The sequence below is a fragment of the Ranitomeya imitator genome, chromosome 1, assembly GCF_032444005.1.
Source record: "Ranitomeya imitator isolate aRanImi1 chromosome 1, aRanImi1.pri, whole genome shotgun sequence".
Classification (NCBI taxonomy): Eukaryota; Metazoa; Chordata; class Amphibia; order Anura; family Dendrobatidae; genus Ranitomeya; species Ranitomeya imitator.
The window spans coordinates 734,745,841-734,763,244 of record NC_091282.1 but is presented as its reverse complement, the minus strand read 5'-3'; the positions used below and the strand labels follow the sequence as shown (position 1 = coordinate 734,763,244).

The following is a 17,404-nucleotide window of genomic DNA, read 5'->3' as shown; positions in this document are numbered from 1 at the left end:
CTTCCATCTGTCATGGCACTCACATGATGCAGTTTAGTCATTTTCTTGGTCGAGACTGCTATCGATGAGCTGGATGATGATGTTTCTCTTTTCTTGGGAAATCTTCTTCATGGCTGCTCCTCGATTTGAACCAGTGACCTTTCACTTGGGAATCAACCTACTGTGCTATTAGGGAAATTGATTGTCTATAAAATGATTGTAGTTTCACATTCAAAGCTGAAGTGGATGTGAGATATGAAGCCTGAAAGTCAAAAGTTCAAATCCATGTTACCATTTTGCTCATCACTGTATATATATATATATATATATATATATATATCTATATATCTTGCTGGATAACTTCTGAAATTATTGTTGTAAAATACAGTACATATTTCAAACTATTAAACAAATGTTTTTCATCAATTTCAGATATCCACCGTTGCACTCTATATTATGTATAATACCAAGCAATTTAAAACTAGCTTTTTTGGTTTGGGCCGGACGAGTCTCAGGAGGTTGATTGTGGTAGAGGAATTGATGAAAACCACTTAGGAAACTCTTCAGTATGGTACATACCTTTTCAAGTGAAAGGGAAATTGAATCCCAAGAGAGGCTGGATTTATTATTGAAAATGTATTTTTTTTCTTTGAGTGGGCTACAACATTATTGAACTCAACATTGGCAATCAACTTTGGCAAAACAGCGATTGATCCTAAAAATAATAACTGCGCAGTGCGCAACGATTGTGTACTAGGCTTGCTGTCATTTGTTCAAATAAGTAAAAAACTGACTTGGTTACAATTTTTCAAAACTTTTCTAAAGTTTGGATTGAAATGTTAGTATAAGGTCATTCAATGAATACACTATTGTTTTGGAGTGATGTAGTATTTCAACCCTGCTTTAGGCTCAGGCACAATAGGCCTGACAGGCACAGTTCACACATTTTTGTTTCCCACTCCTCTTCACAGCAGCAGGGAATCCCATCCCATCACAGTACCTTCCTATCTTTAGATGCTGCTTGAAACACCCCCATTTCAGTTTTACCACTGTCCTTGCAAAACGCACCTGCGACCTCCATTGCCTCTCAGGCTCATTGAGCCTGAAGGTTCTCACTTTTGACGGTTTGTACTTTCTGGGTTTTTTCCACACAAGAAAGATGTATATCTTTATACTGTGTTAGCCAGTAGATAGAAAAATATTTAGGCGTGAGAGTCCTCAGTGGTTGATAAATTTTAATGGCTAACTGAAAAGATGGTATCAAATTGCAATCTTTTGAGACTATGCAGGTCCCTTCATCAGGCAAAGACTAATTCAAATTCTGAAGAATCACATACTTATACACAACACAGCTAGAAAGAAGGCAATAGATAAGACAAGTGATGTGAAGCAGAATTATCATTATGTGAGAGGGATAGACATAGATATTGGAACAGTTCATAGATAAGAAAGTCTTAATGTTTTATGGTCCTCTGAATGGGTCTGGTTCTATGTTATGATGACCCCAGAAGGTCTGAAGAACAAATTCCTTAATTAATAATAATAATAATAATCTTTATTTTTATATAGCGCTAACATATTCCGCAGCGCTTTACAGTTTTGCACACATTATCATCGCCGTCCCCGATGGGGCTCACAATCTAAATTCCCTATCAGTATGTCTTTAGAATGTGGGAGGAAACCGGAGTGCCCGGAGGAAACCCATGCAAACACGGAGAGAACATACAAACTCTTTGCAGATGTTGTTCTGGGTGGGATTAGAACCCAGGACTCCAGCGCTGCAAGGCTGCTGTGCTAACCACTGCGCCACCGTGCTGCATATGAAAAGACATAAATCCATGCAAAACATTCATTCCTGTACTGAGTGTGTTAAAGGTCCTCATGAGTTTATACTCACAGATTCTTCTGTCTTTCTGAGATTTTAAATTACCTTTTAAAACAAATAATTTCATGTCCATGATGCTATGACCGGGAATACAAAAATGTTTTGCTACCGGTAGGTCCATTCTTTTTTCTCTTATTGTGTGGCGATGAGAATTCATCCTTGTTCTAAGTTTTTGCCCTGTCTCCCCACATACAGACCCCCAGTTAGACATTTAGTACAAATAATTAAATATACCACATTAGATGTGATGCAGCTGAAAGTACCTTGGATCTTGTAGTCCTGATGTGAGTTGGGGATCTTTATCTTGTCCGTGGTCATTATAAATGGACAAGTTTTATGTTTTTTTCTGGTTGCACGGAAGGGTTCCTGCAGGTGTTTGAGAGGACAGGGAGCTTCTGACAATGATGCTTATTAAATTTGGGGGCTGCCTAAAACACAGTAGTGGGGGGTCTGGAAAAACGGATTGTAATCGAGCATCTTTTTGTAGTAAAGGTTGTAATTTCCGTGTAGCTCCCCTTAGCACCTCCAGACTTGGATTGTAAGTGACTACTAGAGGCACCCGATTATTTTCTTCCTTAGCTTTGTAATGTAGCAGGTGATTCCTTGATATTCTGGTGGCTCTTGTAATTTTGTTTTCAATTGTTCTTGGATGGTAGCCCTGATTCAAAAAACTCTTTTTGAGGCGACCAAGGTGTTTGTGTCTATCCATGGGGTTGGAACATATACGATTGTATCTGATGGGTTGGCTGTAGACAATAGCGTTTATGTGTTTTGGATGGAAACTGTGCCATTTAAGTATGTTGGACAGCCGATTGGCTTCTGATTTCATTGTTCGTTAGCTTAATGATGGTGTCCAAAAAGTTAATCTCAGTGCTGGAGTAGTTGAGTGTTAAGTTGATGGTGGGATGAAATTGATTAAACTGTTCTTGGAACGTCTTTAGCTGTGGCTCAGACTCCGTCTAGATAATTAAAATATCATCAATGTAGTGGTAGTAGGCCAGAGGCCTGATGGGACATGAGGACAAAAATTCACTTTTAAGCTTGGCCATGAAAAGATTTGCATACTGTGGAGCCATTTTACTTCCCATAGCTGTACCAGTCTCCTGTAGATAAATCTTGTTGTCAAATTCAAAGTATTTGTGGGTTAGGATGAAATTTTGTGAGTTTCACCAAAGAATCAGCATCATTTCATGTGTTTTCCAAGAAGAATTTGCAGGCATTTAATCCATCCTGGTGTGGGATATTGGAGTACAAAGATTCCACATCCATGGTGGCCTGGATGGTTCCTTCTGGTAGAGGACCTATTGCTGATAGTTTATTCAATAGGTCAGTTGTTCTCTGAATGTAGCTGGTTGTATCCTTTACTAGGGGTTTAAGAATACCCTCTACCTATCCAGATACCTGCTCAGTAAGGGTGCTCACACATGAGATAATTGGCCTCCCTTGATTTCCAGATTTGTGGATTTTGGGAAGCATGTAGAATGACCCTATTCTTGGACTCTCTGGTATCAGGTCTTCAGCTCTTATGGATTCGTCAAGCAGACAAGATACCAACTTGTTTAGTTCCTTGTAATAGTCCTGTGTAGGATCCAACTCCAATTTTTTGTAGTAGTGTGTGTCCATAAGTTGTCTGTTTGCTTCTTTCATATAGTCTGATGTGTTCATCATGACTTTTGCACTATTGCACTATTGTTTTTTTCCATCACTATTGTTTATTTTGCTTGCTTTATGAATGAATAACACAAATTTTGTGGATATTTCATAGAAATAAGTAGGGTTTTCAAACAAATAAGAGGGGTTTGGCGATAGTTGTGAAACTTAGGTACTTTTTGTTTTATTACATTTATAGTTATTAAATGGGTTTTTTTGCATCTGATTTTTTGTACTCTCCTTTAATACATCACTATGAAGGTCACTGATTACTTTTAGAGCCCAGAAATTTAGATGATTAGATATTATAGGCGTTTTTTTCACTTGTGTCTGTCAGGCGCACTGTACCTGAACTCGGGAGCCAGGGTTAAGAAGTATAAATATTTTTTTACTATTAATAATTTTCATGTTTTTGGTGCATTATGGATTCATGTACATGTTATTATGGTAGCCATAGACCCTGTATGTTGAATTCCATATAAATCCCAAATAATGGCATGCTCCACCAGACACCTTAAAGGGAATTGGTCAGCAGAATTTCACTATGTAATCTGAGAGCAGCATGATGGTAGGGCAGAGTACTTGATTCCAACGATGTGTCACTTACTGGGATGTGTGTTGCTAAATCAATAAATTCAGTGTTTTATCAGCAGGAGATTATCACTACAGGACTAGTTGTCTCATACCTCATGGTCTTGCCAAGCTCCCACCACGGATTTGCTGTATACATCTATACAGGAAGCTGCCCATCAGGGGTGTGTGGGGGGGAGGGGGTGCGGGATACAGGGCTCAGCATTAGAGCTCTGCTAGATCTGCAGCAGAGAAAACAGTGATTGTATCAAAATGACAGCAAGCAGCCCAGCAAGTGCCCATCATTGTAATCAGGGTAAAAACCTTCTGACCCATTCCCTTTAACACTAAACTATCTTCCCCAAGAAGTATAGCACTGTAAGGCTTATGTGAACACCCCTCTGTACCAGTCTGTCACTGTAAACCTGTTTACTGTAAATGATATCTATAACCCTGTATGTAGCCCCTTCTCATGTACAGCACCATGAAATTAATCGTGCTATATAAATAGATAATAATAATAATAACACATCTTTAATACAACATTTTGCTATTCTTTCTTTCACAAAGCTGCTGAAGCAGCTACAGCGGGAGTTTCGCGGTCGTCTTTGGAGCATCTTCGTCCTACATCTTGTATTATAGAGAGTGGTCAACTTCTATACAAAACCACCCAAAGAATGAAGATGTTACTTCTTTTAATTGCTTCACAGCTTTACGTCCTTTCATTGCTGCGGTTTTGCTGCACTTTTTCAGGCGGATTCTGGGCAGCATCCTCCTGAAAACAACGTCACGTGCACATACCCCATGGTCATATTTTGTTGGCATTTCTACCTGTGTTTTTTTTTTATTTAACGTAAAAAATCTGCCCAGCAACTGTTATTTTAACTCATTTGTTTTTTCCTCACACCCCCCCCCCCCCCCCCTTTCTTCCAAGATCCATCATTTTGTTTTCTGTCAACTTAGGTATTAATGGGTTTATTTTTTGAGAGATTAGTTGCACTTTACTAGACAATGTATTGGAAAAAAAAATTCCAAGTGCGATAAAATTTCGCATTTTTTTTCCCAAGCAAAAACTATCAAGAATCTGTGAACAAATGTAAAGATACATTAAAGCAACATGAAGATAAATATAGGGAATTCACATTTGCAAAGGAATACCATGCAATGAAAGAAGAGCTCGATAATGTGCTGAACGTCATCCAAAAATACGATGAGCAGCGAGAAAAGAAGGCCAGGATCCTTCAAGATATTTTGGGTACGTGATTTAATCTTTTTTTTTTTTTCACCGCATTTAATTTACAAAATTATATTTTGACTTTTATGAATTCTAATGACATTTGATTTTTTCCTTTTTTCTTTTGTTAGAGCCTGCTTCATTTGGATCCTATATTGACTGGAGTTTGAGGCTGTATCCATTTTGCTGCTTCAAATACTTAGTGACTGAACTGACAAGAGGCATATAAGTTTAAAGGGGTTGTCCAGGCATATTATATTCATAGCCTATGATTTGGATAATTCATCAATATCAGATCTGTGGGAGTCGGACAAATGGCACCCACACTGATCAACTGTTATAAGCTGCTGGAAGAAACACTGAAGACTACAGCTCTGTTCAACGTGTAGCAGCCGCTGTCGAGAACTACACATCAGCTCTAATTTAAGAAAGCAGGAGATAATCTGCAGCACTCGGCAGTGGCTCCCTATTTATGAGAATACGAGCTGATCTGTAGTTCTCAGGAGCAGATGCTCCACATTGAACAGACACCCACCAATCTGATATTGTGGACTTATCCAAAGGATAGGCCACCTATATTATGTGCCCAGACAACGCTTTTAAGTGAGAGACAGAATTTAAAAGTTATCCTGGAATTTAACTTCATGGTCTTTCCTTAGAAAAGGCCATCAGTATATGATCACATGGATCCGATCCCCAAAAAGGGGCTAAGATGTAGAACTAGGCACAGCCAAATAAAGCTGCAGGAGCTGGGGGATTCTGAGCTTCACATGTGTGAAAGAAATAAGCAATATATATTATACAAAGGATTGTTAGAGCAGGGGGTGACTAGATGGGTTTAGGTTAATGAGTTTCCATTAAAAAAAACTTATTATATTGAACGAGGGTACTGGAGTAATTTCTGAATCCCTTAACTTGGCCAACAAATTAGTTTTTGCCACTACTGCCCTATATTGGTTTGTTTTCTCTGTAGCATAAAATTATACAGTGGTTTCTTTCTAATACCATTGATTGTAGTAATTTCAGCAACACTGTAAAAAAAAAAACACAAAACGTCACACTGTTTTCCAAGACCCGTAACTTTTTATCTTCTTGTTCATGGAGCTGTTTGATGGCTTATGTTTTTGCTTGCGGAGCTGGCTTTTTTATTCATTTTAAGGGTACATATGATATTTTGGTAAAAAAAAAAATTACTATATTGTTTGGGGGGAGCAGTGACTGAATAGCAGCTATTCTGGAGTTTCAATTTTTCTTTCTTGTTGCTGTTTTAACGTATGGTTCAATAACTTAATATGTTGATTGGACGTTTTCTTGACAATACCAAATATGTCATACAAGGGTATTGTAGTATAGAATAATATCGTCGTTCTCCCATGAAGCTCAGCCTGTGGCTGGGCTTCACAGTAGGACCAAGATGGTAGTAATAGGAGCCTTCAGAAGGCTCCCAGCTGCCATGTTATCCCAGTGGTTCTCCACTATGTGGGGAGCCGGTGACGTTATTTCGATGCTGCTGTCAGAGATTGACAGCAAGATTTTATTGGTTAAACTGTGGCAATCAGAGCTGCAGTTAAAGGCATAGATTTAACACAGTCGGCATCTTCCATGTGTAAAGCAGACTGAACTCCTGAGCTTCTTACATTCCTTATAGACCTGTGACAAAGATATAGATAGTTAATGGGTTAAGTTTATAAAATCGATGTGTATTGTATTGCATAGAAGGAAATGAGAAGGTTGAGTTCCCTAGTAATCGCCGCACAGTTTGATTTATGTAATGACAAAATACAAGTTATTCTTTTACTTACCTTGTAAGTGCAACCCTAAGAAAAAACACCAATGAAACCATCCATCTTATTTCTCAAACTTCACATACAACATCCGAAATGATGCAGAAAATCGATCAACTTGAAGAGAAGATAAAATATATTAATGAGGTAAATTTAAATATAAAAAGAAAAGTACATATCTTTACTTGAAACTTTGTGCTGTGTCACTCTGCCCAATGCAAGGAACCTATACGACAGCACATTTCAGCCACAAGGCCCCTTCAGATGGCCATGAACATTTGATGGCTGTTGTCAATTCTTTGGCCAATCATTCAGCTCACAACCATCTTGGCCAACTCTCCCATACACAGCAATACTTGTCCGCTCCGCCGATGTTCTCTATGAGAAAGCTGTCCGCTGTCATGTCGGCCAGCGGCTAACTCAGGGAGAACAATGTGATGAGCCGTCCAAAATCGGACATGACTGATCAACATTTTCCTCAACAATCAGTCGGCCTGTGCATCCATACACATTAGACCACCTACCAAAGCTGGTGATATCTATCTTTCTGTATGTGGGCCTTAAAGGGGTATTCCCATCTCCAAGATCCTATCCCAATATGTACTAGGTGTAATATTAATGATATTAGCAAATACCTCCAATTAGAAATGTAGTATAGGTTTTCTGATTCACTAGTTTCTGAGGCACTTTCCCCATGTGCAGGCATTGCAGGATCTTAGGTATCCATGATTAACGACCCCTGATATAGTAACAGTTAGTTAGCTAGTTGTTCGATCCTCACAAGATCTCCTTCTCTACTCCCCTCTTATCTCTTCTTCCCACAATCACATCCAAGACTTCTCCCGTGCTTCCTCCCTACTCTGGAACTCTCTACCCCAATACATCAGACTCTCGCCTACCATGGAAACCTTCAAAAGGAACCTGAAGACTCGCCTCTTTTGACAAGCCTACAACCTGCAGTGATCCTCAACCTACTGAACCACTGCACAACCAGCTCTACCCTCTCCTAGTGTATCCTCACCCATCCCCTGCAGACTGTGAGCCCTCGCAGGCAGGGTCCTCCCTCCTTCTGTACCTGTTAGTGCCTTGTTTTTGCTCATGTTTATTGTATTTGACTATATTTGCCCCCTTTTTCACATGTAAAGCGCTATGGAATAAATGGCGCTATAAAAATGTATAATAATAATAATACATAGTAACATAGTAACATAGTTAGTAAGGCCGAAAAAAGACATTTGTCCATCCAGTTCAGCCTATATTCCATCATAATAAATCCCCAGATCTACGTCCTTCTACAGAACCTAATTGTATGATACAATATTGTTCTGCTCCAGGAAGACATCCAGGCCTCTCTTGAACCCCTCGACTGAGTTCGCCATCACCACCTCCTCAGGCAAGCAATTCCAGATTCTCACTGCCCTAACAGTAAAGAATCCTCTTCTATGTTGGTGGAAAAACCTTCTCTCCTCCAGACGCAAAGAATGCCCCCTTGTGCCCGTCACCTTCCTTGGTATAAACAGATCCTCAGCGAGATATTTGTATTGTCCCCTTATATACTTATACATGGTTATTAGATCGCCCCTCAGTCGTCTTTTTTCTAGACTAAATAATCCTAATTTCGCTAATCTATCTGGGTATTGTAGTTCTCCCATCCCCTTTATTAATTTTGTTGCCCTCCTTTGTACTCTCTCTAGTTCCATTATATCCTTCCTGAGCACCGGTGCCCAAAACTGGACACAGTACTCCATGTGCGGTCTAACTAGGGATTTGTACAGAGGCAGTATAATGCTCTCATCATGTGTATCCAGACCTCTTTTAATGCACCCCATGATCCTGTTTGCCTTGGCAGCTGCTGCCTGGCACTGGCTGCTCCAGGTAAGTTTATCATTAACTAGGATCCCCATGGATACCTAAGGTCTCGCAATGCCTGCATATGAGGAAAGAGACATAGCGAATTAGAAAAACTATACTACATTTCTAATTGGAGTTATTTGCTAATATTATTTATACTATACCTGCTACATACTGGAATAGGATCATTTTGATGTGAACACCACTTTCAGTCCTGTAGAAAGCAGGTGTACACATTTAAGTTGGTATCAAAATCATATTTAATAAGGATAAACTTTTTTCTTTCTCCAGCATAACAAAGATATATCTGACAAGGAAAATGAAACTAGAAGAAAAGAAACTAACACAAATAACACGACTGAAGTGTGAGGTTTCCAATTAACTAATTACCGTGCATAACTTTGTAGATTATTTCTAAAGTTTTATAACTGTTTTTGTGTGTTTCCATCATCTATTTTTGCTGCATTTTAGGAAGAAACAGTGAAACAAATAGATAAGTTATCATCTCTTGAAGTTGTCCACCTCTGGGGATATTGTTTGTATTTTTTGTCTATTTAAATGCATGTATTCGTGGCTAAAAACTATTATTGCAATTTGGTATAATTAAACATGTAGCTTTTTCAGGCCCTTTGTTGCCTGTGCATTCAAATTTCAAATGGTCTGTGGTCATAAATCAGCTGAGAGGAGCTAAAAAAGACACAAGAGTTACAAACTTACCCATTGGACCATCAGAACAAGCCCACTGATGGATTCTCAGTTAACTCATTCTTCAGCCACCAATAGACCGGGCAACACAGAGGCAACAGATGGAAAAAATGGTGCAAAATTTTTAATGAATCTCAGTGATGAATATTATTATTAGGCAAAAATACATCCATTTACGTAAGAAGAAAAATGTCCCGAAGGTGAACAACTCCTTTAATCTCAATAAATTGAAGGTAGCTAAGCATCTAAACCTTTTTTTAAGAAAGCAGCTAAAATTCCATCTGGCATTGCATATCCTTTGGTTATGCTATAAATATTTGATAGGCGGGGGAGCTGCTCATCATCCCCACTAATCAGTTCTGTCAGTGGTGTATAAGGAAATCATGAGTCCCCATAGCGAAACTCCAAAATGAGCACCTTTGCGTAGGAGCAGCGAGACCATCTGAGGAGTCATGGCAGGGTCATGTCCAGGGGCAAAAAATCCATTGGTGCAACCTGTGCATCCCAGAGACCCAAGAGGTAAGGGAGACACTACCACCTCTAAAGCAGTAAGCAACTTTTGTCACAGACTCATTGAGGGGCCATCTTCTCTCTGTGTCCACCACTGGTCATGGCATAGGGCATAGTCAAAGAAGGTTGGCCAGAAATGTCAGAAGACTTGGCTGACCATCAGCAAGCAAAGCATCTCTCTGCGGAATCTGTTGACATGTCTGTCCACAGGGCATGCCGAGTCCCTGGGAATTGGGAACAGACTTAAGGTACCTTCACACATAACGATTTTGTTAACGATATCGTTGCAACGTCACACTTTTTGTGACGTAGCAACAATCCCGCTAACGATCTCGTTATGTGTGACAGCGACCAACGATCAGGCCCCTGCTGGGAGATCGTTGGTCGTTGGGGAATGATCAGGACCTTTTTTTGGTCGCTGATCACCTGCTGTCATCGCTGGATCGGCGTGTGTGACGCCGATCCAGCGATGTGCTCACTTGTAACCAGGGTAAATATCGGGTTACTAAGCGCAGGGCCGCGCTTAGTAACCCGATATTTACCCTGGTTACCATTGTAAAAGTAAAAAAAAACCAGTACATACTCACATTCCGATGTCTGTCACGTCCCCCGCCGTCAGCTTCCCTGCACTGACTGTCAGCGCCGGCCGTAAAGCAGAGGACAGCGTTGACGTCACCGCTGTGCTCTGCTTTACGGCCGGTGCTGACACAGTCAGTGCGGGAAGCTGACGGCGGGGGACAAGACAGACATCGGAATGTGAGTATGTACTTTTTTTTTTTTTAACTTTTACAATGGTAACCAGGGTAAATATCGGGCTACTAAGCGCGGCCCTGCACTTAGTAACCCAATGTTTACCCTGGTTACCCGGGGACTTCGGCATCGTTGGTCGCTGGAGAGCTGTCTGTGTGACAGCTCCCCAGCGACCACACAACGACTTACCAACGATCACGGCCAGGTCGTATCGCTGGTCATGATCGTTGGTAAGTCGTTTAGTGTAACCGTACCTTTAGAGAAGTGAGCGGACTCCAAGCAGGGGGTGAGTCCCTCCCCCAAACTCACAGACCCCAGAGCAACTGCGCAGTCTGCCTCTATTGGAGATATGCCAATGAGTCCCTTTCCTTGGCAGAGACATGGGTGAGCATTCCTGGTCAAACTTTATTGCAATGAATGGACCTTCCCCAAAGCATTGTCTCAGTCATTTCCATGTGTCCCATTACTGATTATGGAGAATGGCCACATAAGGAGTCACCTATCCTCCTCTCCACCAAAAAAGGGCCAAAGAAACATTCTCCAGATCAATAAAGAAATCTAATGAATACAGCATAAACATCTGTAATGAACCAAACCCTTTTAAAAATAATATTCAAATATCTTGTTAAAGGGAACCTGTCACCCCCAAAATCGATGGTGAGGTAAGCTCACCGTCATCAGGGGCTTATCTACAGCATTCTGTAATGCTGTAGATAAGCTGCCGATGTATCCTGAAAGAAGAGAAAAAGACGTTAGATTATACTCACTCAGGGGTGGTCCTGCTCTGATGGGTGTCTCAGGTCCGGAACACCACCTCCCATCTTCATTCCATGACATCCTTTTCTGTTCTTTACGCCGCGGCTCCGGAGCAGGCGTACTTTGTCTGTCCTGTTGAGGGCAGAGCCAAGTACTGCAGTGCGCAGGCGCCGGAAAGGTCAGAGAGGCCCGGCGCCTGTACACTGCAGTATTTTGCTCTGCCCTCAACAGAGCAGACAAAGTACGCCTGCGCCGGAGCCACGGCATGAAGACCAGGAGAGGACGTCATGGAATGAAGATAGGAGGCGCCAGAGCGGACCTGAGACACCCATCTGACCGGACCGCAGCGGGACCGCCCCTGGGTGAGTTGTTGTGAATTCTGTGGCAGAGCTCCCTCCTGTGGTCACAAGTGGTACTTCGGCTGATTCTCTCTGTGAGCTTCTGTTGGTGGAGGGAAGTGGTACTGCGGCTTCTGAGTTTCCTCCCTCAGGTGATCTGGTGAGGTCGTTAGGTGCTTCTCTACTTAACTCCACCTAATGCTTTGATCCTGGCTTCCTGTCAATGTTCCAGTGTTGGACTTGCTTTTCCCTGGATCATTCCTGTGGCCTGCTGCTCTGCATAGCTAAGTTCTTCTTTGCTATTTGTTTGCTATTTTTTCTGTCCAGCTTGTCTAATTTGTTGCTGGAAGCTCTGGGACGCAAAGGGTGTACCTCCGTGCCGTTAGTTCGGTACGGAGGGTCTTTTTGCCCCCTTTGCGTGGTTTTCTTTAGGGTTTTGTGTAGACCGCAAAGTTACCTTTTCTATCCTCGATCTGTTAAGAAAGTCGGGCCTCACTTTGCTGAATCTATTTAATCTCTACGTTTGTCTTTTCATCTTAACTCACAGTCATTATATGTGGGGGGCTGCCTTTTCCTTTGGGGTATTTCTCTGAGGCAAGGTAGGCTTATTTTCTATCTTCAGGCTAGTTAGTTTCTCAGGCTGTGCTGAGTTGCATAGGCAGAGTTAGGCGCAATCCACGGCTGCCTCTAGTGTTGTTTGGAGAGGATTAGGGATTGCAGTCTGCAGAGTTCCCACGTCTCAGAGCTCGTTCTATGATTTTGGGTTATTGTCAGATCACTGTATGTGCTCTGACCGCTATGTCCATTGTGGTACTGAATTGCCTTTCATAACAGTACAGGAAGCCAAAAGTACTAATGATTCTCAATAGAGGGAAAGGAGAAGTTCTGAGACCATTTTTTTTTCTTTGCACTGTGTTTTGCCTTTTTTTTCCCCTAGACATTTGGGTGGTTCAGTACACAGGTGTAGCGATGGACATTAGAAGTCTGTCTTCATTTGTGGATCAGCTCTCGGCAAGAGTACAAAAGATTCAAGACACTATTGATCAGAAATCTATGTTAGAACCAAGAATTCCTATTCCTGATTTGTTTTTTGGAGATAGAACTAAGTTTCTGAGTTTCAAAAATAATTGTAAATTATTTCTGGCCTTGAAACCTCGCTCCTCTGGTGATCCAGTTCAACAGGTTTTGATTGTTATTTCTTTTTTGCGCGGCGACCCTCAGGACTGGGCATTTTCTCTTGCGCCAGGAGATCCTGCATTGAGTAATATCGATGTGTTTTTCCTGGCGCTCGGATTGCTGTACGATGAACCTAATTCAGTGGATCAGGCAGAGAAAAATTTGCTGGCTCTTTGTCAGGGTCAGGATGAGATAGAGGTATATTGTCAGAAATTTAGAAAGTGGTCCGTGCTCACTCAATGGAATGAATCTGCGCTGGCAGCTATGTTCAGAAAGGGTCTCTCTGAAGCCCTTAAGGATGTCATGGTGGGATTTCCTATGCCTGCTGGTTTGAATGAGTCTATGTCTTTGGCCATTCAGATCGGTCGACGCTTGCGTGAGCGTAAATCTGTGCACCATTTGGCGGTATTACCTGAGCTTAAACCTGAGCCTATGCAGTGCGATAGGACTTTTACCAGAGTTGAACGGCAAGAACACAGACGTCTGAATGGGCTGTGTTTCTACTGTGGTGATTCCACTCATGCTATTTCTGATTGTCCTAAGCGCACTAAGCGGTTCGCTAGGTCTGCCACCATTGGTACGGTACAGTCAAAATTTCTTCTGTCCGTTACCTTGATCTGTTCTTTGTCATCGTATTCTGTCATGGCATTTGTGGATTCAGGCGCTGCCCTGAATTTGATGGACTTGGAGTATGCTAAGTGTTGTGGGTTTCTCTTAGAGCCCTTGCAGTGTCCTATTCCATTGAGAGGAATTGATGCCACACCTTTGGCCAAGAATAAGCCTCAATACTGGACCCAGCTGACCATGTGCATGGCTCCTGCACATCAGGAGGTTATTCGCTTTCTGGTGTTGCATAATCTGCATGATGTGGTCGTGTTGGGGTTGCCATGGCTACAAGCCCATAATCCAGTATTAGATTGGAAATCCATGTCGGTGTCCAGCTGGGGTTGTCAGGGGGTACATGGTGATGTTCCATTTCTGTCAATTTCGTCATCCACCCCTTCTGAGATTCCAGAGTTCTTGTCTGATTACTGGGATGTATTTGATGAGCCCAAGTCCGATGCCCTACCTCCGCATAGGGATTGTGATTGTGCTATCAATTTGATTCCTGGTAGTAAATTCCCAAAAGGTCGACTGTTTAATTTATCCGTGCCTGAGCACGCCGCTATGCGCAGTTATGTGAAGGAATCCCTGGAGAAGGGGCATATTCGCCCGTCATCGTCACCATTAGGAGCAGGGTTCTTTTTTGTAGCCAAGAAGGATGGTTCGCTAAGACCTTGTATAGATTACCGCCTTCTAAATAAGATCACGGTTAAATTTCAGTACCCCTTGCCATTGTTATCTGATTTGTTTGCTCGGATTAAGGGGGCTAGTTGGATCACCAAGATAGATCTTCGTGGTGCGTATAATCTGGTGCGAATCAGGCGAGGAGATGAATGGAAAACTGCATTTAATACGCCCGAGGGTCATTTTGAGTATCTAGTGATGCCATTCGGACTTGCCAATGCTCCATCAGTGTTTCAGTCCTTTATGCATGACATCTTCCGAGAGTACCTGGATAAATTCCTGATTGTGTACTTGGATGACATTTTGATCTTCTCGGATGATTGGGAGTTTCATGTGAAGCAGGTCAGAACAGTTTTTCAGGTCCTGCGTGCTAATTCTTTGTTTGGTGAAGGGATCAAAGTGTCTCTTTGGTGTGCAGAAGGTTTCATTTTTGGGGTTCATCTTTTCCCCTTCTACTATCGAGATGGATCCTGTTAAGGTCCAAGCCATCCATGATTGGACTCAGCCGACATCTCTGAAAAGTCTGCAAAAGTTCCTGGGCTTTGCTAATTTTTATCGTCGCTTCATCTGCAATTTTTCTAGTATTGCCAAACCATTGACCGATTTGACCAAGAAGGGTGCTGATTTGGTCAATTGGTCTTCTGCTGCTGTGGAAGCTTTTCAGGAGTTGAAGCGTCGTTTTTCTTCTGCCCCTGTGTTGTGTCAACCAGATGTTTCTCTTCCGTTCCAGGTCGAGGTTGATGCTTCTGAGATTGGAGCAGGGGCTGTTTTGTCGCAGAGAGGTTCTGATTGCTCAGTGATGAAACCATGCGCTTTTTTTTCCAGGAAGTTTTCGCCTGCTGAGCGAAATTATGATGTGGGCAACCGAGAGTTGCTGGCCATGAAGTGGGCATTCGAGGAGTGGCGTCATTGGCTTGAAGGAGCTAAGCATCGCGTGGTGGTATTGACTGATCATAAGAACTTGACTTATCTTGAGTCTGCTAAGCGGTTGAATCCTAGACAGGCTCGTTGGTCGCTGTTTTTTGCCCGTTTTGACTTTGTGATTTCGTACCTTCCGGGCTCTAAAAATGTGAAGGCGGATGCTCTGTCTAGGAGTTTTGTGCCCGACTCTCCGGGTTTGTCTGAGCCGGCGGGTATCCTTAAGGAAGGAGTAATTGTGTCTGCCATCTCCCCTGATTTGCGGCGGGTGCTGCAAAAATTTCAGGCTAATAAACCTGATCGTTGTCCAGCGGAGAGACTGTTTGTCCCTGATAGGTGGACCAATAAAGTTATCTCTGAGGTTCATTGTTCGGTGTTGGCTGGTCATCCTGGAATCTTTGGTACCAGAGAGTTAGTGGCTAGATCCTTTTGGTGGCCGTCTCTGTCGCGGGATGTGTATGCTTTTGTGCAGTCCTGTGGGATTTGTGCTCGGGCTAAGCCCTGCTGTTCTCGTGCCAGTGGGTTGCTTTTGCCCTTGCCGGTCCCGAAGAGGCCTTGGACACATATCTCTATGGATTTTATTTCTGATCTTCCCGTTTCTCAAAAGATGTCAGTCATTTGGGTGGTCTGTGATCGCTTTTCTAAGATGGTCCATCTGGTACCCTTGTCTAAATTGCCTTCCTCCTCTGATTTGGTGCCATTGTTCTTCCAGCATGTGGTTCGTTTACATGGCATTCCAGAGAATATCGTTTCTGACAGAGGTTCCCAGTTTGTTTCAAGGTTTTGGCGAGCCTTTTGTGGTAGGATGGGCATTGACTTGTCTTTTTCCTCGGCTTTCCATCCTCAGACTAATGGCCAGACCGAACGAACCAATCAGACCTTGGAAACATATCTGAGATGCTTTGTTTCTGCCGATCAGGATGACTGGGTGTCCTTTTTGCCTTTGGCTGAGTTCGCCCTTAATAATCGGGCCAGCTCGGCTACCTTGGTTTCGCCATTTTTCTGCAATTCTGGGTTCCATCCTCGTTTCTCTTCAGGACAGGTTGAGTCTTCGGACTGTCCTGGTGTGGATACTGTGGTGGACAGGTTGCAGCAGATTTGGACTCATGTAGTGGACAATTTGACCTTGTCCCAGGAGAAGGCTCAACGTTTCGCTAATCGCAGACGCCGTGTGGGTCCCCGACTTCGTGTTGGGGATCTGGTTTGGTTATCTTCTCGTCATATTCCTATGAAGGTTTCCTCTCCTAAGTTTAAACCTCGTTTCATTGGTCCGTATAGGATTTCTGAGGTTCTTAATCCTGTGTCTTTTCGTCTGACCCTTCCTGATTCTTTTTCCATACATAACGTATTCCATAGGTCATTGTTGCGGAGATACGTGGCACCTATGGTTCCATCTGTTGATCCTCCTGCCCCGGTTTTGGTGGAGGGGGAATTGGAGTATATTGTGGAGAAGATTTTGGATTCTCGTGTTTCTAGACGGAAACTCCAGTATCTGGTTAAATGGAAGGGTTATGCTCAGGAAGATAATTCCTGGGTTTTTGCCTCTGATGTCCATGCTCCCGATCTTGTTCGTGCCTTTCATGTGGCTCATCCTGGTCGGCCTGGGGGCTCTGGTGAGGGTTCGGTGACCCCTCCTCAAGGGGGGGGTACCGTTGTGAATTCTGTGGCAGAGCTCCCTCCTGTGGTCACAAGTGGTACTTCGGCTGATTCTCTCTGTGAGCTTCTGTTGGTGGAGGGAAGTGGTACTGCGGCTTCTGAGGTTCCTCCCTCAGGTGATCTGGTGAGGTCGTTAGGTGCTTCTCTACTTAACTCCACCTAATGCTTTGATCCTGGCTTCCTGTCAATGTTCCAGTGTTGGACTTGCTTTTCCCTGGATCATTCCTGTGGCCTGCTGCTCTGCATAGCTAAGTTCTTCTTTGCTATTTGTTTGCTATTTTTTCTGTCCAGCTTGTCTAATTTGTTGCTGGAAGCTCTGGGACGCAAAGGGTGTACCTCCGTGCCGTTAGTTCGG

The 17,404-nt window shown here is 42.7% G+C and overlaps 1 protein-coding gene across 1 annotated transcript in view; it reads left to right on the top strand.

The window, feature by feature from the left end:
* The window catches only part of C1H14orf39 (chromosome 1 C14orf39 homolog), a 70,341-nt gene extending 64,155 nt beyond the window's left edge, over positions 1 to 6,186 (top strand). The window contains exons 5-6 of the mRNA XM_069745632.1: positions 5,152 to 5,339; positions 5,450 to 6,186. Of these exons, the coding sequence (XP_069601733.1) occupies positions 5,152 to 5,339; positions 5,450 to 5,547 (286 nt within the window). The 3' untranslated portion in view covers positions 5,548 to 6,186. The remainder of the gene's footprint in view (positions 1 to 5,151; positions 5,340 to 5,449) is intronic.
* Positions 6,187 to 17,404: the final 11,218 nt, after the last annotated feature.